This window comes from Antennarius striatus, chromosome 13 (genome assembly GCF_040054535.1).
Source record: "Antennarius striatus isolate MH-2024 chromosome 13, ASM4005453v1, whole genome shotgun sequence".
NCBI lineage: Eukaryota > Metazoa > Chordata > Actinopteri > Lophiiformes > Antennariidae > Antennarius > Antennarius striatus.
This window is the reverse complement of record NC_090788.1, coordinates 8,748,879-8,775,448: the sequence shown is the minus strand read 5'-3', so window position 1 is coordinate 8,775,448 and position 26,570 is coordinate 8,748,879. Positions and strand designations below refer to the sequence as shown.

Below are 26,570 nucleotides of genomic sequence, written 5' to 3'. Positions count from 1 at the left end.
TGTTCTTACACTTGGGTCGCTCTGGCTGGCTCTCACACGAATGAACAGCAAATGAAAAGCCTTTCAAGGCAATTTCTTTTCAACACAATAAGCACAACAGCTTCCAGGATTTTTTGCTTATGAGGAAAAAATATGGGATGCGGGGCGTTCAGAGTTGTTGGAAAATGTCAAACACAATGAAATCATTTCGCATTTCTATGAAAGGTAATTAAATTCATTGTTGGAATATCTCTGAGTGTGTGGCAATCTCAGGGTCAACCTTGGCACACCAAGGACGTTCTTTCTCTAGAGACAATCAGCAGATGTTAAGGAAGAGGTGGGTTTTGAATTTTGCACGTGTGAAACTGTATGAGATACTTATTGGATAAAAGTGTGTCAGGCCTGGAAATAAAATATGGAAATAGCACTGAAAATAAAGCACCGGGATCCTTCTTTTGTTTCAGTGTACATTTTCTCATCTATATTCAAGTTCTTCATAAAATGTCTCCTACATGTTTTCACTAGCACTCTGGACATTGAACTGATTTCTGTGCCTGAGTATACTTATCAAAACTGTGTAGGCGTGCAGAAAGTGAAAAGACAGGAAAAAAACAACCATCCACCCCCACAGTGTCTTTTTGAAGCTTCATACCCGGTGATGGAGAATCAGAACCAATGGAGAAACGGAGGGAAAAAAGCAGTGAGTGGATGAGAGAGGGAGGGAGAAGTTGAAAGAAATCAGCAAGTGCAGTTGTGGCTGTGTCTGCTCACTCAGAGAGGTGCTATGCAACATTTTGGGTTTAATTAAGTCTACTGTATGACTGAGACAGTGGAGAAGTATGACGCTAGATGTGGAGCTAAGGCAGCTGCAAAGAGAGAGAGAGAGAGGGAGAGAGAGAGAGAGAGAGAGGGAGAGAGAGAGGAAGAGAGAGAGGGAGAGAGAGAGATTTGCAGGAGCCTTGACCTTATTTTACATGTTGAAGTTAATGGAAAGGAACAAGTGCTGCCATTACAGTTTCTCTCCTCCGTTTGTGTGTCATAAAAACACACACATGTACAAATGTGTTTGAATGCTCCCTCCAAATCTCGCCCAAAACGTCTCTTTCTCTCCGCCGACTGCACCATGCTATGAAAATGAAGGTCTTTGTCATTTGTGACTCTCAGCCCTCTAAATATTTTCAGAGTTATCAGATGTGACTCACTCCTCTTGTGATTTGTAGGTGGTGACCTCGGGAAAAAACAGCAGAGGATACCACTATATACTTGCAAACCTGGTAAGAGCATGCACTATGAAACAACACAACTCCAACAAAAAAAACAACAACGCAGTTCACTGTGATGCAATGCAGTGAGAAGAAATGAAACACTCTTAGTGGTAAAGTTACATTTTTCAATATTTACTGACTCACAGCTGAGCAGAATAAAGAAAAGATTTTAAAACATGTTCATGAGGGTCAAATTAAATCAAGTTTTCAAAATTGTATTCTGTGTTAATAAAGATTAATTGCTCCACTACCAGCCACCTCTGCTCTTTGCCCTCAGGGTTTTTCCAACATGAGCCTCGACAGAGTTTTTTCTGGTGGGGCCAACATCACAGGCTTCCAGATCATCAACCCGGATAGCTCCATTGTCCAGCAGTTCCTGCAACGCTGGGAGCGTCTGGATGAAAGAGAATTTCCAGAAGCTAAAAACACCCCACTGAAGGTCAGCAAGCTTCAGTTACATTTTATGTAACGTCTTCCTCGAACTTCTAAGCTTCGATCTCTGTTCAATCCAGAGAAAATAAGTCAGTTTGAACCTTTTCAATGCTCACTGCTTTATTTGCTTCGTGTCATGTGAGACTTTCTTCATCAGAATTGCTCCCAGAGCAGCGACTACTGCTACAGAGATAATAACCTTGCAATGATAGCAGTGAAGTGTTGGGTCTGCATGATGTCAGTGGCGTGTCACTGCATGTTCTCTTTCAGTACACATCAGCGCTGACCCATGACGCCATCCTCGTGATTGCGGAGGCCTTCCGGTACCTGCGGCGTCAGCGCGTGGATGTGTCTCGCAGGGGGAGTGCAGGCGACTGCCTCGCCAACCCAGCTGTGCCCTGGAGCCAAGGCATTGACATAGAGAGAGCCCTGAAAATGGTAGGGATGGGAGTTCACGGTCCCTGAAAACAGCTCTGTTCTTTTTATTCTATCTATAATTCAGTCTTTCTTGTATCTCACTCTTCAATCGACAAGACATCTCCATGGTAACCAACTACAATTGCAAAGTTTGTCTCTTTTTCCTCTTTTTTCTGCACTAAAAACTGAGCCAGAACTCTACAAATCATGACCTATCATTATTTTTAACATTAATGGGGAGAAATGCATCATATTTCATCCCATGTGGCATGTAGCATTTTTTTTAATACAGTGCGCCCTCGTTCTTTGTGGTTAATGCGTTCCAGGAACCACAGGCGATTAATGAATTCCACGATCGAGCGACGAACTATTTATCTGATTATTTATGGTAATTTAAACGTTTATGAACCCTCCCCATACTAATATTAAACCACCTTCTATCTTCATTACCTTTTCCCACACTCTGATTCACTGTTTAAAGCAATTTTGTGTCTCACGTAACTCCGAGACTCACAGAATGGAGTGCACTTCCGAGTGCCGTCAGCCAATAGAATGCGTGTACGGTATCACATGACTGCCCTCCAAAAATCCACAATGAGGTGAAGTCGTGAGTGTTGATGTGCGAATGCGCGAAGGCACACTGTAAGAGGTCCATTTTAATCACCACAATATAAGCAAATAAACAGTTTACTAATGATAATGTCATGCATCCTGTCTTAATCATATCTATCTATCTATACCTATATCTGCTTTAAATACTACTTCCATATTTCCACAGTTTTTACAATTTCATTCCTGTACACATTGCTCTGATTGATGCAAAAGTACCTTGCGAAAAATGTACTTGAAATTCTATTGGAAACATCAATTTAACAAATTTACCTTGAAAAACAAAATGCCTCAGACGGAACTTGAGATGCCATAATTGAAAATGTATTAGTCCAGTTTATGGTTTTATCATGCTTTTCTTTGTGGCTGGCAGGTCCAGGTGCAAGGTATGACAGGAAACATCCAGTTTGACACGTTTGGTCGACGAGCAAATTATACAATCGATGTATATGAGATGAAGTCTGGAGGCCCGAGGAGGGTGAGTGAGCACAAAGCCATTGGAATATCTGTCATAATTTCATTGATTCTGAATAAAATACTCAGGATTAGAATATGATACGACATTAATTGTGTGGAATTCACTAATAATGAAGATGAATTTTAAGAAAGTATATATGGAATCTAGACAAAGTTATGGGCATGCTTTGCAAGACTATAAGTAGTAAATGTTTCCTGTGTGTGTATTCATCTAAATGTGACTTTCTGAAATTCATTTCTTCAACTTTTTCCTCAAGGAACAAGCAGAAAGTTTTCAAAGTTTTACTTTTTAAACTGCAGCACAGTGATCCACTTGGTAAATTAGATGTCCTTTATTCTCTTTCCAGGAATATAAACTTGACAAGGAAGGGTGTTTGTAGTTTTGACAAGAACACATTTTTATTTCATACAATATTTTGGCTGTAAATCAGCTTTAGAAATGGACTGAAACTCTGAGCTGCAGCTTTCAGCTGTCTGTACATTTTGTCTAAAGCACACAAAAAACAACCCTGCTTTCCTTTTGCCTGTTTGTTGCATAAACCTGCTTTGATATACCTACAGAGGTAGACTTGTGTACGTTCTCAGAATAAATAAGCTGATTGACATTTGTGTTACCTTGTAATTTCCTACACTATCAAACAAAAACATTCTAACTCTGTCTATCTGCTCCTGGAAGCCTGGAGGCAAAAGACTCACTTCTGACTTATACACCAAGATTTCCATAGAATAAAATAACAATAAATAGATATATTTAGGAATGTTTTTTTTAAAGTAATCTTTATTTTCAGTTTGACAGGCCAATTTATTTTTCCCAGGATAGTGTGGGTCTGAAGCTATATGCTCTCAGAATTCTCTGTTCTAACAAGACAGGTTTAGCTAAAAACAGACACATTACACATGCATTGCTCTGGGTTTTATTCGGTCCTTAACCCACCAGTTTGATTTACTGCAGCAGCTCGCACATGCAACCTCACAGTAAAACATGATTCTGTTTGTACTTCAAAATATATTGAATTATTTATTAAGTTTGTCCGTCTTCAGACTCGCCATTGTTGCTACAGTACTTTCTTCTTATTTGATAGAATACCAGAAATAGACATGTAGTCCAGGTGAAGTGAGAAGTACCACAACAGGAAAAGTTTTCAGTAAAACCCATCATCTGCCAGTAGAGCCGACCGACTTGGACTTACTTGAAGGCTCTGCTGTAAAAACACATTTGTACGTCCTGCATTAACTGTGTGTCTCTGTGTTGTTTTCAGATCGGCTACTGGAATGAGTATGAAAAATTTGTATATATTATGGATCAGCAGGTCACCAACGAGTCCTCTTCTGTGGAAAACCGAACAATTGTGGTCACTACTATTATGGTACACTCTCAAGCAGGTTTTAAGTGTTTCACCTTAAGATTTCTGCCACTCAAGGTCAAGGTGTCCATTGTTGCAATCTGTCCTGGGAGGGTAGAATTATTTTGTTTTGAGTTGCTTTCCATCCACTCACTACATGTTGAAACAGTCGATTCACAAAGAGTGTTTCAACTGTACCCGTGTGGGTGCCAAAGCATTTTGGTTTTTTTATATTACAGTGGGCTGTTGTAGTAGTGACGTCACAATAACGGCTTTGGTAACGATAACTGTAGATAAACACCATCGTTTTCACATTGCGTCCATACGTAAGTAAACGTGTTTCCCTCTCATTAAGTAAAGCGTCAGTGACAGTGGGTTCAATCAGCTGATCCTCACCGGAGACATGAAATGATCTGCATACGAGGATATAAACACCTGAAGGTGGCGACCTTGGGCTGTTTATCCCTTCTTCAATTTTACACCCAATTTAATTACAATGCATCTCTAAACCAGTGCTCCCAGTATATCAGGCTCAAGATTAGAGGCAGTGTTAGATTATTTACAGACAATAATTTCATCATCAGCCATTTTTAAATGTAAGATAAGGTGCGCCTTATCTTACATTTAAAACCACGGCCTCTCGTTTATTCTGACTTTGCCTATTATGTTTCCATCTTAGGCAAATTCAGAATGCAAAATCACACATTCTCATCTTTAGAAAAACTTGAACCTGATGACCAGACAGAGAGAGGAAGGGACGACAGAAGCATTATTTTCTCACTGTCAGGCATGCCTCAACTTTGAATCAGAACAACTATTATTTTTAGCTACGGTCATGCCATTAACATCGTTTTTCTTTTCTTGCATTCCATGAGTTTAAAATGTCATATTTAAGATCATTTTAATGAAAGACTATCCTGTTATTAGAGGGATGTGACGCTTTCATTTAGTCTTATTTTAACATCATACATGACCATAGAAGAGAAGTCAAGGTAATGAAGGAACGGTTCGAGCAGCAGAGGATAATCCCACCTGAAAATGACTTCTGTTGTGAGTCAGATAACCTCTGAAAAACATGGTGTTGCCATACGACAAAGTAAATCACCGTTGTTGAACATCTCTGAGGTGACATTAGTTCATCTAAAGAAGGCAAACATGTTTTATTATGTGGAGGAATTCATTTTCATGTAGCGCCACTGTATCCGCCTTAGAGGGTCTCAGGGAGCTGGAGCCTATCCCAGCTGGCATTGGGCGTGAGGCGGGGGACACTCCGGGCACGACGCCAGTGCACCGCGGAGCCACATACAAAGACAGACAAACACGCACACACACACTCACTCCTATGGTCAATTTGGGACCGGCCAATCAACCTGAAGCGCATGTTTATGGAGGTGGGAGGAAGATCGGAGAACCCGGAGAGAACCCACAGAAACACGGGGAGAACATGCAAACTCCGCACAGAGCGGGACTCGAACCCGGACCCGGCGTGTTGTGAGGCGACAGCGCTAACCACTGCGCCACCATGCCGCCCTAAGAATTACTTTTAATTACTATTTAATATGGCTGCTTTAATTTAAGGACTGAATTTAACTCAACGTGTTTGATGCTTTCTATCTCACCGTTGTCGCTGACGATTACTTTATGAACTGGAAAAGTGCTCCATTCATCTTGTCCTCCTCCTCTTTGTGCCACACTGATGCAAAACATATGCAACCCCTGGCTATTGCCCATTTGCTCAGATTTACCTCATGTATATGTGCTAGATGCTGAATGCCCCCAGCTGGCCTAGTCGGCTTTAATCCTGTAGCGGCCCGCTTCTTTAGTCCCCAAGTAAAATGCTTGTATATGCTTTGTAGATCATTTTAACATCTGCTGTTTTTGTCTTTTTATGTTCCTCTACGTCTCTTTGTTCCCCCACCACCACACTCCTGCATGCATGCATGCTACAGTAAGTCAAGGCCTTGTGTGACCCAACAGGTCTCGCCATTGTGGACATGTTCTTTCATAACAATGACCTTAAAATTATGTCTAATTAACAGGAAGCTCCGTATGTGATGTACAAGAAAAACTATATGCAGATGGATGGGAATGACAGATATGAAGGCTACTGTGTCGATTTAGCTTCTGAGATTGCAAAACATGTGGGGATAAAATATAAGCTCTCGGTAGTTCCTGATGGGAAATATGGAGCCAGAGATCCTGAGACCAAGACGTGGAACGGGATGGTGGGCGAGTTGGTATATGGGGTAAGTGTCAGTCCGCCTGTGCACTGGAGGGTAAATGAATTAATTTTTTCCTTTTTTGATGTGTAACTCCCAGATTTGGTCGTCTTATTGTAAAGCACATTGAGTTATGATTCAAGTTTACACTGAATATTACCACCAGAAGTGTTAAATTGCATTATGCATATTACATGCTGTGATTTACACATGACAAATTTGAAAACTGTCCTAAGTGCTTATTTGGCAGCAGTGTTCACCTGGTAAATCAAAGGTACTTCAGACAATAGCCATGTTAAAAAGCATCCTGTTTAAATAAATGTGTGTAATTCAGGTCAATGTGACCTTTTGTCAGCCAAAAAATCCCCGAGACTAGTTTCATTGTACTTACTGTGGCTTGCTCACTCGTGAGTAGATGAGAACCTGATAATTTGGATCTTTCATTTGACCTCGGAAGCTGATTGAGTAACATCACTGCAAAACTCTTGTAACTATTACAGACAAGGCGCTCAGATATTATCTTTAATATACAGACACTGACCCCCAGCGATTGTGAAAATAGCTGTGAAAAGGCCTTCAACACTGAATTTGCATTGTCATTATTTAGCAGTTCAGATGTAAATCAAGTCAACCATGAGTAAATACTGAACACCTTTTTTTGTTTGAGACCTCCTCCAAACTTTATGCGTGAGATGAATCTCTTGTGTTACATATTTAAATATCTTCAAGTTCAGTTACAAAACGGCTGTACCCTCAGAGCGTCTCGCTGCACTTGCTTGTCACAACAGCGAGATGCTGTTTGATGAGCTTGTCATGCGTTGCAGAGGATCTGATGGAGGTGAATTTACCAGAGCTGATTCACATTTCATGGTCTGCTTAAAAAAGCTCCTCCACCTCTGTTTTCCAACCCGCTGCTCGATTCACGGAGGAGATTTGGATCGAGACAAAGACATGAGCCAACGCAAATACTGAGTGACTCATTTCCAAATGGCAGCTTCCATCATGCAGGCTTTAACGCAGGTCTGCTATTCAGTATATTCTGAGGTGCCGTGTTTCACCGTGCCCAATGTGTTCACTCTGTGAACTCACTTGATAAAAACCAAGTGCTTTCCATTAACGTGAGAATACTAGATAGTGTCATTTTTATAAAGTCACGCTTTGACTTTGATATGCCCTCGACTGAATCAATATGTAACACTGACTGGTTATTTATGGTTTTGTTCTGTAAGAGTAACTCTCAGTGTGCTTGTCTCTATTTTTCCAGAGAGCTGACATAGCCGTGGCTCCTCTGACTATAACGCTGGTGCGGGAGGAAGTGATAGACTTCTCCAAGCCTTTTATGAGCTTGGGCATCTCTATAATGATTAAGAAGCCTCAAAAGTCCAAGCCTGGGGTGTTTTCCTTCCTGGACCCTCTCGCCTATGAAATCTGGATGTGTATAGTCTTTGCTTACATTGGCGTGAGTGTGGTGCTCTTCCTGGTGAGCCGTTTCAGCCCTTATGAGTGGCATCTGGATGAGAGTGATGAGATCAAAGACCCTCAGAGCCCCCCTGACCCTCCAAACGACTTTGGGATTTTTAATAGCCTGTGGTTCTCCCTGGGCGCCTTCATGCAGCAAGGATGCGATATCTCACCAAGGTTGGTTGTTTTGTTCCCCATCCGTCACCTCTCAGTTGTCCTCGTCATCTCTCTGCATTTTATAGTCCCATATATGTATATTGTCTCCCTGCCATGGTGCATATAGGTTATTTTCAGCTTCTTTTATTGTTGTCTCCCAAACGTCACACTCCACTTTCACTGTACATTCTTACCATCCCCTGAAACCTCATTCTGCTTCTTTGTTTTGAAGCTGCATGCTTGCAGTGACGCTTCGCATCCACAAAATAACTTATATTCACCATGCTGAGAGCTGTAAAATGCACAGGGGTCATTACATCCCATTGAAAGTAGCTGCTTGACCTCCTTTCGACTCTTGGAGGGCTACCGTGTTTTTGCTGCATGTTCCATTTTACGGTCATCAACTTGGTCCATATAATGTATTTTGTGCAGAAATTCAACATCAGTGGCATAACTGCATCATGATTTTCCCAGTTACATGACCATACCCTCTATTCATTCATCCATCTCTTCATCGCTGTTGTAATGTCCATAACTTTGGCTGTCATCTTTTCATTAACCAGTGAAGAAGAAGTTAAAGATTAATTTGCATTAGACAGATAAGGGAAGGATTGAATGTTGGTTTTAAGTATTGGGACGTTCAGCAAAAGTCATTAATTTCAAAGAGGAACCCTTTGATTAACAGTATTCACTAGGAAGCCACATCTGATGGAAAGGAATGAACTTTGTCCAAATAAAAAAAGTCTATTCAAAAATACCACATTTAATATGAATGCTATGGAATTTGCGTGATCATTTAGTAAGAAAAACAAAAAACCCAAAGAGTGAAGATGAATGAGTGCTTTTGATTTCTTCAGTTAGTCTTTTAACAAATTCTCAAGTCTTTAGTTTGATGACAGAGTTCAGTTTTTGAATGACAGCCAGAGAGTGATCAGTGCAACTAAATAGCTTTTCACCGTCTATTCTGTGGCGTCTCAACTGCTCAGCACGATGCCATTGTGGTAAGTTTTACCCATTAGTGGATGGAGATGAATAAGAGCTGCATTGAACAGTTACAGTTTTCGGTGAAGGCTAAGCTTCTGAAAAGCTGAAGTTTGAAGAGCTGTAGGTCTACGCATCACAGCAAACATTTCAGAAAAATTAATTAAGCTTTTGCCTCCAAAATCTATGTAGTTTTTGAGTAGAAACTGTTAACTCTAGGATTTTATAATACTGTATATCTCCTATACTTTCAACAGATCTCTGAAGTTTAGAGTTATGACATATTGTGGGTTTTAAATCTGAATGACAAAATAATTTTCTTGAAAGTGTCACTAGGACATCATGACTACATAAGAAATCTTTGAAAACAATACTATAGGGAAATATTCCGAACAGTACATCTGCAGTGAAATGAAGCAGAGCAAATGGATCTGCAATGTCAGACGTGAGATCATTTGAGAGCAGCACACTTAGTGGAATGTGTGTGATTGTTCAAGTTGGGGATGGGCACTGGAGAGAAAAGTCAGATTTAAATTTATGAACCTGGAGCTACGCTGCTTTAATGTCAAAACCTTTATGCTAACACCGAAATGGTGACAAATTGGTGAAGGGAGTAACTTTGTGATGGAATATTTTAGCTCATCAAACCTGACTTTGATAAGCAGACATGGTGCTATTACTTGTGATTTGTCCTTTTTGGTACAAATATGTGGGGTGGGAGGGTGGGGGTGGGGTAGTGTGGCGAGACAAAGGAATATCCTCAGTACAGTAAATCATCAAGTCCAACTTGAGATTTACCAACTGGAAATAACCTGAGCAGTCTTGGACAGGTATAATATCTGTGATCACAAGTCTGGCATGAATCTACAGACTGATGACCTCCCCCAGATAGCATCTCTGGCTATCTGGGGGAGGGGGGGGGGTGGTGCTGGTCTGGATTAGCTTCAGAAGGCATGTGGACAAAGCTCTATTAACTTAATGAGGCCTGTTCGTACTTTCAAAAAATTAATCAGCTGTAAAGGCTGCCACTTTGTGTTAATGACACTTCATTTACATGAATTTAATCAAATATTAGTTAGCATGCTAACTAACCAGGGTAAATAGCAGGTACTATCTCAGCTGATAAAATGAGTATGAAGTTCACCAGACTGAGGAAGTGGATCTGAGCTGATAACCTGCCAAGCAAAGCAAACAACAAGGAGAATGCTCGCCACCCCGTCTGCTCTGCTCCTTCCTCTTAGGTCTCTGTCAGGGCGTATTGTTGGAGGAGTGTGGTGGTTCTTCACCCTCATCATCATTTCTTCCTACACGGCTAACCTGGCTGCCTTCCTCACTGTGGAGAGGATGGTGTCTCCGATTGAGAGCGCCGAGGACCTGGCCAAACAGACAGAGATCGCCTATGGGACATTAGATTCAGGCTCCACGAAGGAGTTCTTCAGGGTGAGTCTCCCAAACCTTTCATGCCTTTTCATTACTCTGTGTAACAAGAACAGCTCTAATAGATGTTAATATTTGCCAAACGTTAGGAGCAGAATTCTCTGGAGTTTTGTTCTCAATTCTGATTTATTACCAGCCAAGTTATAAATTGAATGAATAGTCAATAAAAGGAAGTCTGCATTTTCCCCCCTGATGCAGCTACATGTGATTAATGCAGTGCATCATAAGAATGTGGTACTTGGTGATTTATGGAATAGGAAAGAAGTGTTTTTGAAGAATACTGATGAAAGATACATTGGTTCCATTAGTACAGTAGTATAAAAGACGCCTCTTCACGATGGATGGCTGAGACGGGGCACATGTTTCGTTAAGCGTTGGAGCACAACATCACAAAAAGGCTGAGGAGGTCACGCCTGTTGACACGTCTGTTTTGTCAGCAGAATTAATTTTGGTTCTCTTCATCAAAGTCAAAAGGTTGGGGGTTTTTTTCCAGCGTGACACTCTGGCCACTGAAATAAATCTGCAATGCAAGCAGGACAATTATGTTCCCTCGTCTAACCAGCAGCAGAGTCATAAAACAAACTTTCATTATCCTCACTGTGCCTCCACATCTCTAACACTCAAACGTGCTGCCAGAGCAAGGGCAGAAATGCGCGCTCATCAAAGACGCGCAGTGCATAAATGTCTCATGATCAAAAAAATGAAGTCAGATAAAACATGTTGTTGGTCAGTGTCAACCACCGATGAAAGTAGGTGAAACATGTCTGCAGGTATTTTCATGCATAAAGCATTTGGAATCATATAAGTTCAATGATTCGTCAAGAATTAAGTGAAACGAACAAACAATTCAGTCTAATTATCCGGTTTCATCTGTCTATGCTTAAAACTTCAGTTTGGAAAAAATCCAATTTGTGAGCTTCTGTCACAAAATTGTGGTCTGAAATTTGACGTATTTTTCCACAGAAATGGAAATGTCAGTCTTCAGTGTTCAACTCTGAGCTATGTCTATTTTTAGTCCTAGTTGGTTTCTTGGTGTGTTTGCTCCAAGTAAGTACGAGACATTCGATAAATACAAACCAAGAACTGTCTTGGATTTGGAATTAAACAGGAAGGCACTGAGAGTTGGTGCCTCAGTCCATAAGGAGTTCTAAAACCTCATCATACCATCTCTCCTGACGTTTACTGACAGCTTGTGTAAATGTGTGAAATGCAGAAATGGCAGAACAGCGTGACTTGTTTGGTTTGGATAGATCTGTTCAATTTTCAACTCACTGCAAGCAGGAGAGGAAAATCAGCCCAAACATCTAATATTATTCATTTTGATGTGTGGAAAACAATGACTTTGCTGGGGTGTGACCGAGTGGAGGCATGTACAATGTTTCTGGGAACAAACACGTGCATAAAGGCTTTTGAATTGAAATCAAATTAAACTGAGGCCTTTAAAATAAGGAACTGGACTAATTACCATTATCACTGATGACAAAGTCATTTGATTTGCAAGATTTTACTTTAAACTTCTACATAGTGAAAACAGGAAAACATAGTTTTGGATATCGATCAGGAATCTGATGGACATTTATTCTAAAATTTAGATATGTTTATTTAAAATGACAGTGAGGGGTTGGAAAAGCATTTCATATTAGATTTGTAGAAGGAGCTATTTTGTTATGGCTGCGGGGACAGACAACAGATAAGACATTAAATGGAGCACCAGTTTCTTGGATTTATATTGGTTATATTGTCCCTTTCTAAAAGAAACACCCATGTTTTCCTTCAAGAGGAAAGTTCATAAATGAGTTCATTATCGGGTAAGAGCAACCATGATGTTGTTATCAAAATGCAACTGTATTAATGTGAAACTCTGCTAATTAAATCTAGTATAATATATATATACTCCTACCTATCTGAAGGTCAACTTCAATCCTTTTTAATTCGTTTATAATGACTGGTTAAAATTGATTCATCTTCTGTTAAACAGAAGATGAAGAAGCAATGAAGTGCAGCAAATTGTTTGTTGGATGTCTCAAAAATGTATCAATAGTCAACAAATCTACCAAAGTAGATTCCTTTGAGGATTCCAAGTAAATCATTGCATTAAAGGCAACCTCATTCACAAATCAATAATTTGTCAGGCTTTGATTTCTCATAATAGTTGATTCAATCCAAAGTGACATATACCTTTCTTTCACCCAAATGAAAATATCAGTGCAGAGGAGCGATTCAAAGCTAAAGATGAATAATGAGCATAAATACCTTTCAAATATTCCAGATCACACATCCAGCCTAAGATGATTATTAAGCCTGATAACAGAATGTCAACACTGGGTCCTGGTTAGCATTATTTAGCTTAGCATGAGTATTAGAAGAAGTGGGAAATGGCTATTATGGCTATGTCTTAAGTTTAAATTTATTTTTCATGAATCACATATTTGCATATACGTATATATTAGGAAAAAAACAGAACACGGCAAATGCAGAACATCAGAATTCCACTGTAAGCTTTTATGTATTTGTTGTCATCAAAAGGCTGAGGTTGTCAACTTCTTCCATTCACTATGATTTATTCTGTTATTGTCATAATTAACTGAACAACCATTGATAAGGTGATTGAAAGTGGAAAGAGGGAGGTCAAGTAAGATGTTGTGAGAGTAAAGTTGTGTGGTTTAATTTTCCGTTACAAAAAGTGAGCGATGGGTAATTTACATTCATTGTGTTGCTTGTGTAGTTTAACATTCATGCAGGTCATGCTAATGGAAGTCCTGTGGCTTCTGGTCCAACCATACAGGATTAATCACTGCGCTTCTGTTTCGTGAGCAATGCTGCTGTTCTGCCACTTCATTATTAATTTGTTTCTGCTGATCATGAACACACAGTAAATTACTTTTAACGACAAACTTCATGATGCATGTAATTAACAACTGAATGCAGATAAAAATATAACAACTAAGAATTTGCACTTGCTTTGTCTGGCCTGTCATGTCTGTTTTCAGCTGACAGCACGATGGATACACACAGAGGGCCATGAATCACTCTGAACCTTCACTCAGCAGCTGATTGATAGACTGGTGGAGCTGGAATGAGTTCAGACCAGTTTAATTCCAGAATGGATTGCAGGGCAGTTAAAATTAATTTAGTTATCAGCTATGAGATTATTGTGATTAGTCGTGATCAGTTTATTGAATGATATAGATCGTTTTGCAAATATTGACACATGCAGCCAGCCTGCTCCTGACAAGCACACATCTTCATCTAACCCAGAAAAGAATCTCTGTTTTCATACCATGGTCATGCCTGTCAGCAGCTATTATTGTCATGTTAAGAGTGTTTATGTGAACACTCAGCTGAACTGAAATTGTGCATATGTCAAGAATGATTCACTTACAAGCCTGAGCCCACAATCCATTACATCTGTGGTGAATTATTTATACAGCACAGCCGTACACACCGCTGAGCCGACATAGTTTGTTAATTCACCTGCCAGATGTAGGACTGACTCACACAACTACTGACCACAAAATCAGGATCAAACCGGCATCACAGACTCAATTCTTCCGGATCAAACAGTATAAATTAATAAATTTGCTCAATATGGCCCTGTTGGAAGAGGCATCTGAAAACCTGAACATGCAATGCCTAAAATTATGCAGAAATAACATTAAGAAAAAAAATCAAATTCCAAAAGCAATATATGTTATCAATGAAAAGTGTTTGGATTAGTCATATGAATCTTGTTAAACTTCTCCATCCTGTTTGTCAGGGCGACTATGAACCCGAATCACAACCCAAGTTTCAATCTGAAAGTTTTCTCAGAAATGCTCCCCGCTCACAGAGCCTAACAGACGGTCACTTGGCCCCAGTTTGTTGCAGGTTCTTTATTTCTCCCCTCTACTACAGACAGACTTGTGCTCCAACTCCCCAGTGACCACCGATCAGACTCTTACTGACAATTTTCAGCAGTGCTGAGTGTGAGAGAAGAATTGCACTCTGCACGTCTGCAGCAGGTCCAGCTGGTCCAGAAGTGACGGAGTCTGAGGAAGCAGTTTGAGTGTGTTACAGTTTCCAGAAAACAAACAAGACATGCTTCAATTCATATTTAATTTAAAATCATGTAGATTTCTGAATGTTGTGTCACTACAGATGACTATGCAACAAAAATGATGATGCAAGTTTGCAGGTTTTTAAAGAACACAAATGTACACAGTGATCAGATCATTGCTTCTATTGATACGGCACAATTGCTTCTACATTTGCTGCTGCAGTAGAAAATTTATCATCTCATTTCATCATGGTGGACATGCATACCAAGAACACTAACAATGATTAAAAAACTATAATGATAATGATTTCAGAGTTAAAGTTCTCAAAATAGCAGCACCTGGCTCTGCGCTCTAGTTGCCATAGCAGCTTAACAGCAAGTAAATTCATATTTATCAACTGTTACTGATGTACATTACGCTGAAAAACAAAAAGAAATTTTGAATTCTTCCGAGAAGAGAAAAAAATATTCAACACTCACGCAAGATTTACAAGAGCTGTTGTCTTCTGAAGAGAAATTGTATTCATATTCAAAACTATTTTAAAAAACAAAATGAGCCTCAGAGAATCCATCATCACCAAAAACATTTGGCGGCATGTCTCAGGTAAAATGAGGCTGTTCATGTGGAATTTGCAGTTCAGTTCACTTTTAATAAGAATCCCTAACACACACACACACACACACACACACACACACACACACACACACACACACACACACACACACACACACACACACACACACACACACACCCTACAAAAGTCTGTTTTTTCATCAAGTTGCACAACAGACATTTGTGACTGCACAAATTCTAAGCGGATGATGGATAATGTGATTTAAATAAAATGAAGCAATGCTTGTGACCCTGACCTGCTGCCCAACCCGAGGATGAGGAGAGTGTCGCATTGCTCTGTAGGTATTAATACTAAACACGGTCTGCGTTTCGCTTCCGCGGACCTGACAAATTGTCAGACATCAAATTGCTGGAATTTAAAAAAAAATCGAACTGCATCTGCTGAACATTTAAAGGGTGAAGCTGCTATATATTCCAACAGAAACCCATGCTGATGTGTTGGATTGTTAAAGTGGGTTGCACTCCTGACTGAAACCGATCGGTGATGTTGATGTGACATCATGGACAAGTCATGGTCAGGAAGTGCAGCAGTTATTCTTTCAGAGTTGCTTTAAAGCATCAGTTCAACATTTTGAAAATATGTTCATTTGCTCTCTCACTGTTGGGTTGAGGAGCCTGATGGTGATATACTGTATATCTGTATGCTAAATGCTGAAGCTTCTCTTTAACTCTACATTTGCTCAAAATGAATATTTTCACAGATCATGATGTCATATTGAATGCATAACCTTTCTGTTTTCTCTCTGTCTTCAAATGCAGCGCTCCAAAATAGCAGTTTATGAGAAAATGTGGTCTTACATGAAATCAGCTGAGCCTTCAGTGTTTGCCAAAACAACAGCAGACGGGGTTTCCCGGGTACGAAAGTCAAAAGGAAAGTTCGCCTTTCTTCTTGAATCCACAATGAATGAGTACATAGAGCAGCGGAAACCCTGCGACACCATGAAAGTGGGCGGAAACCTCGACTCTAAGGGTTATGGTGTGGCTACACCGAAAGGCTCTGCATTAGGGTGGGTGGGATATTATAACAATGTTGTCCATGTTGTTATAGTATTCCACCTACCCTGATGTCTCCTTTTGCCATTCTCTTCTTCCTCACTCCCTAATTCTTGTTTCTTTCCAAGTGCATCAATGAGTGACCAGTATTTTCAGTTTAATCGGGACATTCATTTTCTGTTTTGTTCCATGTATCTGGTTTTTGTCTCTGTCACTTTGTCTTTCTCTTAAGGTTTTTGGTATACAGCCATTCTCAGTAAATCCATTTGAATGTCGATGTGCAACATCCCCGTCCTCAACCTTGTTTGTTTCGCCCTTCTCCTCCCTTACCTCTCCTCCTTCCTGGTTTCTGTGGTGCCCTCTTGCATTGCTTCAAAGTCAACACTGAAAAATGTCTGTTTTTGCTAGTTTAAAATGCTAGTCAGTTGTGATGAATGTTAAGATGCATGCTAGATGTTTTTTTTATTTCTGATTCAACAATGACAGGATGTCCCCATCCCGCACACTTCAGTTACAAGCAATGTAACCCTCCAAGGCCACCTCTCTAATATTTAACATTTCCTTTGCTGTAAAAATGCTTTTTACCCTCCCACACCAGTGAAATTCTTTACCAATTTGTTCCTTCCGTGCTTCCCATATGAACCATTGATATTTATCACTACTTTTTACTAATATTCTATATTAGATTTCTCACGGACCTGTTCATTTTCTTACAAGTTATGTTTTATCGTTTCAAGAAATGCTGTTAACCTGGCAGTGTTAAAACTGAATGAGCAAGGCCTCTTGGACAAATTGAAAAACAAATGGTGGTACGACAAGGGAGAGTGCGGCAGCGGGGGAGGTGACTCTAAGGTCAGCCTCAATGTCACCAAAGTCGGGTATCCTAGAAAAGAGTAATCGGCAAGGCTGTCCTCACTGACTGTAATCTTTTGGCCCAAATATCTTTTAATAATTTCTAGCTTGTTTTATCATTTTTATTGCGCAAATGTGATCAACTGGGAACCCTTTACTTGGCTAATGGATGAGAAGAAAAGCCCAATAATGTGAGATCAACCAAAGTGCTGAAGTAGGATAGAAGAACTAGTTTTGGCATCTGCAGGAAAAGTTTTATCTTTTATTTTTGGTAAAATAGTCTTGCGATTTTGGGCTGTAGTTATGAAAGACAGACACCAGCTTTCTCTCTGTTTTCTATATCTACAGGCCAATGGAGAAGCTTTTTATATTCATATATGGCAACCCACTTGTAGGGGAGATTAAGGGAAGAACATCTGATTTTACTATCAGTAGCCCCAAGTTGAACAATGATGCACTCTCCAATCTGCCACCTGGGCAGTAGGGCAGGGCAGGCACGGGGAACAGCGTTGTCTTGAGGGGACTAAGCATCGCAGGCAAACGTGAGAATTCTAATGAAAGAGTGACGACTAACGGTCCAAACTTTTTTGTCCAACATCTTTTCACCAAAATCCAGTGTAAAACTGACAGAAATCTTTGGTTGGTCTTAAATCAAGGCCAGTCAAAGTTTATCCATAACCACCCTGACCTGGGAAACCCTGCAGTAGCAGAGTGTAAAAAATGACCAGGGGCCTCATTTGTCCAAGAAGATTTGATTGAAATATCAATCATGTTTCACAGTCACCGTATTGCTAATGTAACTGTGAAAGCACAAAGGAAAGCTGATGTGATGCAAGGGACGCTAAACAGCAGCCACTAGTGGCCACTTATGAGAATCACAGGATAGAGGCACATTTTAGTTACTTCTGTGATTAAGTGTTCTTTAAATTATTTGCAATAAAACCACTGGCTTCTTTATCTTTGACATGCAAAAATGGTTGACTAGAAGAGAAGAGAAATTTGTACTCATGGAATTTATATTCTGACTAGTATAAATATACATTATATTACTACAACATTAAATTTACACAAGATTTATTTTCAGTCAAATCTGTTGAACAAACCTATCAGTAAATGAAGCCCCTGATCCCATGTTTCACACACCAACAGGCATTAAAAGCCCGACCGTGGAGCCTTCTTTGCCTCTGCTCCGCGGCTTGCATCATAACCACAGCAAGTTGTGAGAAGAGACGAGGCAAACTTCTCTGTTATTGACTCGAGTCAAAGAATCCTGAGTAAGCAGGATATTGACACTTGCAGTGGAATAACACAAAGAAGCTGTCTCCTCTCACTGACAATTTGTCCTGATCCCTCGGTTAGAAATGAAATAGATTATTAGCATAAGACACATCTGACACATTTCTTTGTCTTTATTCCACTTTCAGAAATGCATGAATGGGCAAGTTATGGATGAGATCGAAATATATTGTATGTAACTACCACTGAGAAAATACGTTAAATCAATTGCGTAATCATTAGGTTGCTGAAGTCATATTCAGAATTTATATTTATACTGTACAAAGTACATTTTTATGCTTTTCAGATCTTTGGTAAAAGAGCATACACACAAAAAATCTGCAACAGAATTTTGAACTCATCACAGCTGGATGATTTAATACATAATCACATTATTTGCAGTTGAAACCGTGTGATTTTCACTAATATAACATCATACAGCATGTGGTTTATGTTTTTGAGGGTCACTATTTTGCATCGGTATTTTTTACATTCATGAATCATCAATCACTATCTTTTTTGATTTTTCGCACAGACTTAAGGGTAAAGTTTTGATATGTGAAATCGGGGAGCAGAGATCAAGTCAATCCTCACCCCCTGACTTGGGCCAGATGCATCGATACACCTGAACAATGTATCACATACAATACAATAATAAATACTATTTTTGTGAAGTTTATAAAGCTAAAACGATCGAAGCAATGCAAACTAGCCCTCGAAAGACTTTTATATGTCTCTTCTATTTGGGACAAACTCTTTAATTATATACTACTGATAAGTAAACTTCACAAAAGTAAGATTTATAGTACTAGATGTTGCATGGCATTGCAATAGATTGCACAGGTGTTCAGGATAAACTGTTCATTCACCAGTACTTAATCAATGGGTAGATATTGGATAGATTACAATCAAATAGACTCCAGGTTCAAAGTTGTCATTTGTCACATGTTCATACAGTATGAACACTGGCGCAATTACAATAATGATTAGAACAATGGTAATAATAATTGTAAAAATAAATCTAAATGTATTTCTATTAGGGATATTGGCTCATTGTTTGATAGTGAGTGACTGATGGGTGTTCAGCCCCGAACACTCACTGCCTCAACTGGAATTACTACTAAATAAAAATCTACAGTATCTTACTGAGATTTTTTTTTTAAATGCTCCAATTTCGAGATTTTATGGTTACTCTTTTTGATTGTTCTGTCATTTTCTTTTTTTTTTAACTTTGTAAAAATATATATGGTTGATAATTTATTTATTTAATTGAACAATGATTAATTAATAGCTTACAAAGCTAACTCAAAACTTACATACATATTTTTGATAACTCATGTCAGTGTTTGTGAATCAGTGTTGTAAAGATTCACATAAAAGCAGCACATTATATATTATTATTATTATTGTTATTACAGTACTACTACTACTACTATTACTATTATTCATTTTTAATTGTCTTACAGAGGTGCTCTCAATTCCTTGTCAGCAGGAGTAAATTTTTTATTTGTTTGCACTCCCTGCATGGAGCTGAGAACTAGCAACACATCAGGTTTGGGACAACTTTACTTTTTGACAGTAAATGTCAGGTGGAGTTGTTCACCAACACAACTACATGATGAACCAGAAATACTTTCATGCTCTAATTTTATGTCTGTGTGAAAAATGCTTCCAAACCCCAGCTGTTACTGGAACTCGGAATGAAAACAGACGGAGGTCTACTTATCTCCTACCCTCTGTTACCCCCATTGAGTTTTTCAAACCAGTCCTTTTCTCCAGCAGCCAGACTGATTTATTTGAAAGGCTCCAGCAGGGACAGCAGTAACAGAATTCCGTACTTTAAGTTAGATGTTACGTATTAGGTTCATTACTTCAACAAACATTTATCAGCTAAATGAAGTTGAACTTTCCCATTTGACCTGACATCAAAGCCGCCTGCATCTCTGAAAAGTAGATACATTTTAAATTCTGTTTTTATGTCAGGGTCTCTAAAATGCAAAGATGCAAGGAAATATTCTAGTGTCTCAAAATGATGAGCAGCTCAATTATGAATATTATTGTGAAGTCCATGGTCACCACCTGGTGGTGGGTCTGAGGGTCAGGATGTAAAGTTGGGGAAAAAATCCATTAATCTAAATTTAACCACTTACTGTAACCATATTTAACTGTGAAGAATATGATAACCGTTAAAACACTTACGAAATATGGATGAAACATTAGCAGTATTTCCACAGTGTCTCCAAAGTGTTTTGTGAGAACAAATCCTAAGCAAAATGAGTTACTATTACACCTTCAGAAAACTAGAAGTGGAAAAGCATTAAAGCAAAAAAAAAGTCCATCCTTGCTCCACTGTATGTTGATTATTTTTTAATTTGTTTGACATCATAACTTTACTTTTCTGACTGGAGAACAGGAAAATCATCCAAAGAAAATCATGTCTGACTTCTTCATGTCTTTTTATTTTTATAAACAATCAGAAACATAGTTTGTATTCTATTTGATATACGTGGAACACAGTGGTGAATACAATATATTTACTGACGTCAGATTACGAATGCTGACTTTTTTTCTGAAAGGAAATAAGGCTGGAAATCTAACAGTTGATGAAATCAAGCGTAATGTCTTTCAAAACAAACCCCCCATGACTCTCCTCATCAGAAATTTCATTCAGAGTCTGACATTCATGTTTCCTGATCTAGCAGGTTAACAATGGTTAGACTAACGGATAAACGGAGCTCACGCAAATTTGTATTCCTGTAGTGATGTTGGGCACATGTTTCTGTACTGAACATTTTTGTGCTTTAAAGGGGTGATTTTTGTGAGACATTAGCCAAAAATAACTCAGTGAAATCGAACAGCTGCGTTTTGTCTGTTAGTCAAGAAAGGGTTCCTGTTAGATCCACTTTGCTAAACATGAAAAACAACAAAACAAAACAAAGGCTGCCCTAAGCAAAAAAAAAAAAAACATGCCCTCAGCAATTACTGTCTGTTTTCTCTCATTCTGTTAAAGCTATGCAGCAGCTGCTTTATTCTGCAAGTTCAAATGTCTTCTCTTCTTGTGATCAGTGTGTGCCGATTACTCAAAGCGATATAGGTGGGGTCTGGCATGATAGGGTAGTCATGGAATATGAAAGGTCTCATATATTAGCAAATTCATACTGTAGTGTTGCTTGCCATATGTGATGTGTTGGCCAGGACCCTACTCTATCGCTTTGCACAGTATAAAGTAGATTAAAAAGTTGAATAACATAAAATAACATAATATGATGTTATTTATGTTATTTCCCACGTGAAGAACTCCTGTAAACCTTGCAGTATTGAAACTCAGTGAACAAGGCATCTTAGACAAGCTGAAAAACAAATGGTGGTACGATAAGGGTGAATGTGGAACCAAGGACTCTGGAAGTAAGGTCAGTCGCTGCAGGTCTTTTCATACTGATTGCAAAATGCATTTTGACCCAACTGTTCATTTGCAAACATCCAAAGCACACATCTTCTCAGATATGTTATTCTAGACAAAACATACTTCTAAACACCCGTCTGTTTGCCTCAGAATGACGTGAAAAAACATTAAAAATAACTACACACATAGTCCTAACATATTTACACTCTGATCATGATTCATTCATCACTTTCATTACTGCTGTACATAGATAATTCCAGATCTGTGAAATTCCAGCATGATTCTTTATTTATCCATGCCATCAAATTTTGAAACGTCAAGTCATAGAATTGAAACCATTATACTGCTATTTTATCATCCAAACCTTTATTGAAGTCTAGTTTATTGGTGGTCTTCATCATTTGTATGCAAACTGTGTATTTTAACTCAGAAACGACCGACAGGATCCCAGACGTGTCCTTATTCTGACAAAGTCCAAACTGACCTTTAAATACCATCAGAGCGCAAAATGGTCAAATGGTATTTAAAAGTCTTGTCTCATAGATGGAGTGTCACAGTAAGGAACACTTTTCAGCATCTTCAATGAAGGGAAAGAAGCTTATAAGCCAGATAACGGTCTTTTTGAAATATGAAAGTAGGATTTACTGCCATTAGGAGTGCAAATATCCCTCAGGGCTAGAATGCAAATGGTAAAACTCACATAAATTAATTTCAATATCACTGTTTGGCTTTTAATAGCAGCAAAATGGTTCAGTTCACCCCTCCACAGCTTGCCACTTGATTGTACAAATGCAATGTGTTGAGGCTGAGCAGCTATGATAGTGAATCAAGGGTTTTTACTCTGTAGACCTGTACGACCACGACCACCTTCCTCTAGACGTGGTCTCGTAAAGAGACCATGAAACAGGAATAGACAGCATCTCTCTCTACATTCACCTTCTCAGCTCGTTGGAGTAGAAATAACTCGACAAGAGAAGTTAAGGCGCATTTGTGTTGCTCTAATGTAAAAGAGTTGTAGGCTTAATTGGGCATCTGTATCTGAGATACTATTAGCAACCTCCCTAGTGTTATTGTTTAGGCCTAATGGAACAGTATGAACACATAGGATTCTTGCTGTGTACATGTTTGAAGTCAGCCTCACAGTGCCAGTGAAAGAAGCCTTAATGGTGGTCTCTACCTCCCTCAGGACAAGACAAGTGCACTAAGTCTGAGCAACGTGGCAGGAGTCTTCTATATTCTGGTCGGAGGGCTTGGCCTGGCAATGACCGTGGCTCTGATAGAGTTCTGCTATAAGTCACGACAAGAAACTAAAAGACTCAAGCTAGCAAAGAATGCCCAAAACTTTAAGCCAGCCCCTCCGGCAAACACCCAGAATTTTGCCACGTATCGTGAAGGCTACAACGTGTATGGGACAGAGAGCGTTAAAATCTAAAGGGTATGTTTTCAGGTAAAACATCGATCACACAACTCATATTATTACAGTAGCTTGATGTAAATTTGTGTTTTATTTCATTTCATATTAATACAAGATAAAATCTCTTACTTTTCAGCCCACCTTTAAACTTCTAAACATTCTTTGTATGTGACTTCCAGCATGCATTATTTATTTTGGAGAATACAAACATTATAACACACCACACTTTGTCTTAAACACTTGCCAAACAAAGTGATGGTTGTCTCTCTTCATAATATGGAAAACCATTTAACAATGAGGGGTATTGTTTTCATAGAATTGTTTTCAATCCCTACATCATTACTCACATCCAGAGTTAGGTCAGATTACTTTGAAATGCAATCAGTTACTGAGTAGCTTAGTCATAAATGAGACGTGTTACATGAATCCTTATCTGATAAAAATGAATCATGTAATGAAGTGGACGGAGATACCAAGTATTTTCTCCCACCAGATTTGCATTTTACATAAAAAATAATTTCATCAGTTTTAAAGTTATAATTGAAAATGGAATCAAGTCATTCTTGACAATGTAACCACAATCTGATGACATCGATAGTATTCTGTAATATAATCCAATCACACAAAATGATCCATTACCAATCCTGCTCAACCTATTCTAATGGTTGTAATCCTCTTATCTCAAATGCATCCAAATCAAACCAGATCTTTACATTTTTCACATATTTTAACTCATGATATTACGTGTAACTAATTACCTCATTTAAACTCCATTATCCGGACTCAGATTACAGGAGTTTTCAGTCGTATTTCCAAATTTTACATGTGAGACAACAATCTATCTGTCTGGTCTACATCATATTTAAAGCTGTAAATTTGGGACGACGTGTTCATGCTTAAAAATAGACAGTTGGTAAGTGAGAACTGAAGCAAAGTTTTTTGATATTTTTAATTATTATCTTTGTGTATCTCTTGGTTTATATCATGGCAGAAGCAAAAAAAAAAGAAGTGTTGATTCCCGCTGGAGTGTCTGGACGGAAACGCTGCAGTGTGACCTCACCACCCCAAGGCTGGCATCCTGAAGGCAACAGCCTTCTCTGTCATCAGCTTGGACACAAACCTACAAGTCAACAAGTACTCATTCTGGGTTGTGAGGCCCATCACACTAACAGAGGGCAATGACGCAACAGGACTCATGCTTCTGGAAACAGGAGAATTGCCTCTTGTAGTGCCTTATGGAGCATTTTGGCATCATGGCAATGCAAATAAAATTTAACTCACTTGAAAAAAAAATCTATGGAATTAGGGCAACTTTGATTCACATGACAATTAGATAAATAGTAGAACTTCATTTGTTTTCTATTTTAATGAAGAAAAAAAGCCATGATTTGCATTCAAACCACCCTGGAGTACCTATTAATTCATTTGAATCCTTTACAGACATATTTTTGTGGTAAAATCTCTTAAGTTGGATAAATGTGATATTTAGTGGAGTAAAGTCATTTTCTTGTTTTACTATAAGACTATTCTCAGTTACATAATGTTTAGGACAAGCATCAATCAATAGAGTTAATCATCAAATAAAGTGACAAACTTGTACCCGGTTTTTGCTGCAGAAAACAACTACAGTATATGAAACTTGCGGTCATCCCAATCTGCTTTGATGGTGTCATGTTCAAAGCCTGATGGACATCAGATACAGTTGAGTCTGTATCACTTCAGTGTTTCTTTTAAATCAAATCTGTGAGACTGCGTTTGTTTCAGCTGCCTCTATGTTGAAACCAGAACATTTCTATTGAGATGAGGACTGCTTTTAATCACTTAGTGCCATATTGTTGAAATCAAATCCTTAGGGATCAGGAGAGTGACCTCCTTTTATGTCACAGCATATTGAAATGGTTTAAAAGATTTTATGGTTTACACTTTGTTCTCATGTAGAAGCTGTCCTCATGTAAATGCAGTATCTGCAGCTGTGGATCTCGACGTTTTTTTGGTAAATGATAACACACCATAGCTTCTTTGGTTGTGATAAGATTTCTGTGTGTATGCATTGAAGCTGAGCTGGTGAACTTTATTGAGGAAAGAGCTCCAAATGAAACACTTGTCTGTTTGTATATGTAATTTTTTTTTTTAATAAAACACGTGAAATCTACAAATGCTACAAACCATGTACGCCTACATTTGTTCAGTATATTAGACTTTCTCATCCTTATCTCCCCAGATAAAGTGCATGCGAATTTGATGATAGTTTTACAAGCTACAATTGGAAACAGACCCTGTTTTATTTAGCATCTGGTGACAAGATTTGATCAAGTTTTCATTTTTCCAGTTCATTTGTAACAGTACCTCAACTAGGAGAGTTGCATGTATGGACAGAATGAACCTCTGTAGAGAGGTCATGTACAAAGGATTTTATTACATTTCCTTAATAAAACCAGGTTTATATTCACTTTTTGGGTTTGCGTCATTTATTATGTCAAAGACTTTTTACATATAAACTTTCTCTAAAAATGTCAAAGAAATCTTTTTTTCCCCTTCAGGTTCACCACACATCACTCAAGTCTTAATTCAGTTTATTGTATAATGACTTCCTCAAATACTGTTGGATTGGAATTATCTCTGAGTCACGCCAGCATGTAAATTTATTTATGCCTGGAAATAAAAATTTAAAAAAAAAATCAAAATTCCTATTAGGCTCCTTCCCTAAATCTAGACATTTAGTTTTTGTGGCTGGATCTCAGGAGAGCCCTGTAGGCTGGCCACATTCATAATGACCATTACTGCAAGTTGGGAGTCATTTTGTCACTGCAGTGATGCATACTGTCAATAATGAAAGTAGAAAATGTAGATTACAAGGCTGGCTTCAAAGTGTTTTTTCAGAGTGTGTCATTGGGTCTCACAATCCAATGACTTGAATGTCATTTGATGCACTGGTTATGTCCACAGAATATCTGTATTTAATGCTGACAGTGGGTTATGCAAAGAGAGAAAGATTAATAGGAGATCAATTCTTTGTTTTTCTAAGTATGATATGACAAGTCATTCCTCTGCAAGATTCTTTTTCATCCAAATTGTCAATCTTGGCTCATTAGCAGTAAGATGTACATTATTTTTTGTCACAGAATGGGACTTGGGTTGGGACAAGAAATTGTACATACCCAGTTTTTGTTTTTTAAAACAGTAAAGA

At 38.7% G+C, this 26,570-nt stretch overlaps 1 protein-coding gene across 4 annotated transcripts in view; it reads left to right on the top strand.

The window, feature by feature from the left end:
• LOC137605839 (glutamate receptor 3-like) overlaps positions 1-23,416 on the top strand; it is a 65,274-nt gene extending 41,858 nt beyond the window's left edge. Inside the window, exons 5-16 of one of the 4 annotated variants that reach the window (XR_011037796.1) lie at positions 1,200-1,253; positions 1,522-1,683; positions 1,947-2,114; positions 3,076-3,180; positions 4,439-4,546; positions 6,562-6,768; positions 8,006-8,379; positions 10,581-10,779; positions 16,206-16,453; positions 17,177-17,291; positions 21,862-21,976; positions 23,156-23,294. Coding sequence is in view for 2 of the 4 variants with exons in the window: in XM_068330683.1 (XP_068186784.1) it covers positions 1,200-1,253; positions 1,522-1,683; positions 1,947-2,114; positions 3,076-3,180; positions 4,439-4,546; positions 6,562-6,768; positions 8,006-8,379; positions 10,581-10,779; positions 16,206-16,453; positions 21,862-21,976; positions 23,156-23,401 (1,986 nt within the window). In the remaining 2 variants the exon portion in view is untranslated. Of the gene's footprint in view, positions 1-1,199; positions 1,254-1,521; positions 1,684-1,946; positions 2,115-3,075; positions 3,181-4,438; positions 4,547-6,561; positions 6,769-8,005; positions 8,380-10,580; positions 10,780-16,205; positions 16,454-17,176; positions 17,292-21,861; positions 21,977-23,155 lie in introns of all 4 variants that reach the window. The other 3 variants (XR_011037797.1, XM_068330683.1, XM_068330682.1) reach the window with 3 other exon arrangements.
• Positions 23,417-26,570: the final 3,154 nt, after the last annotated feature.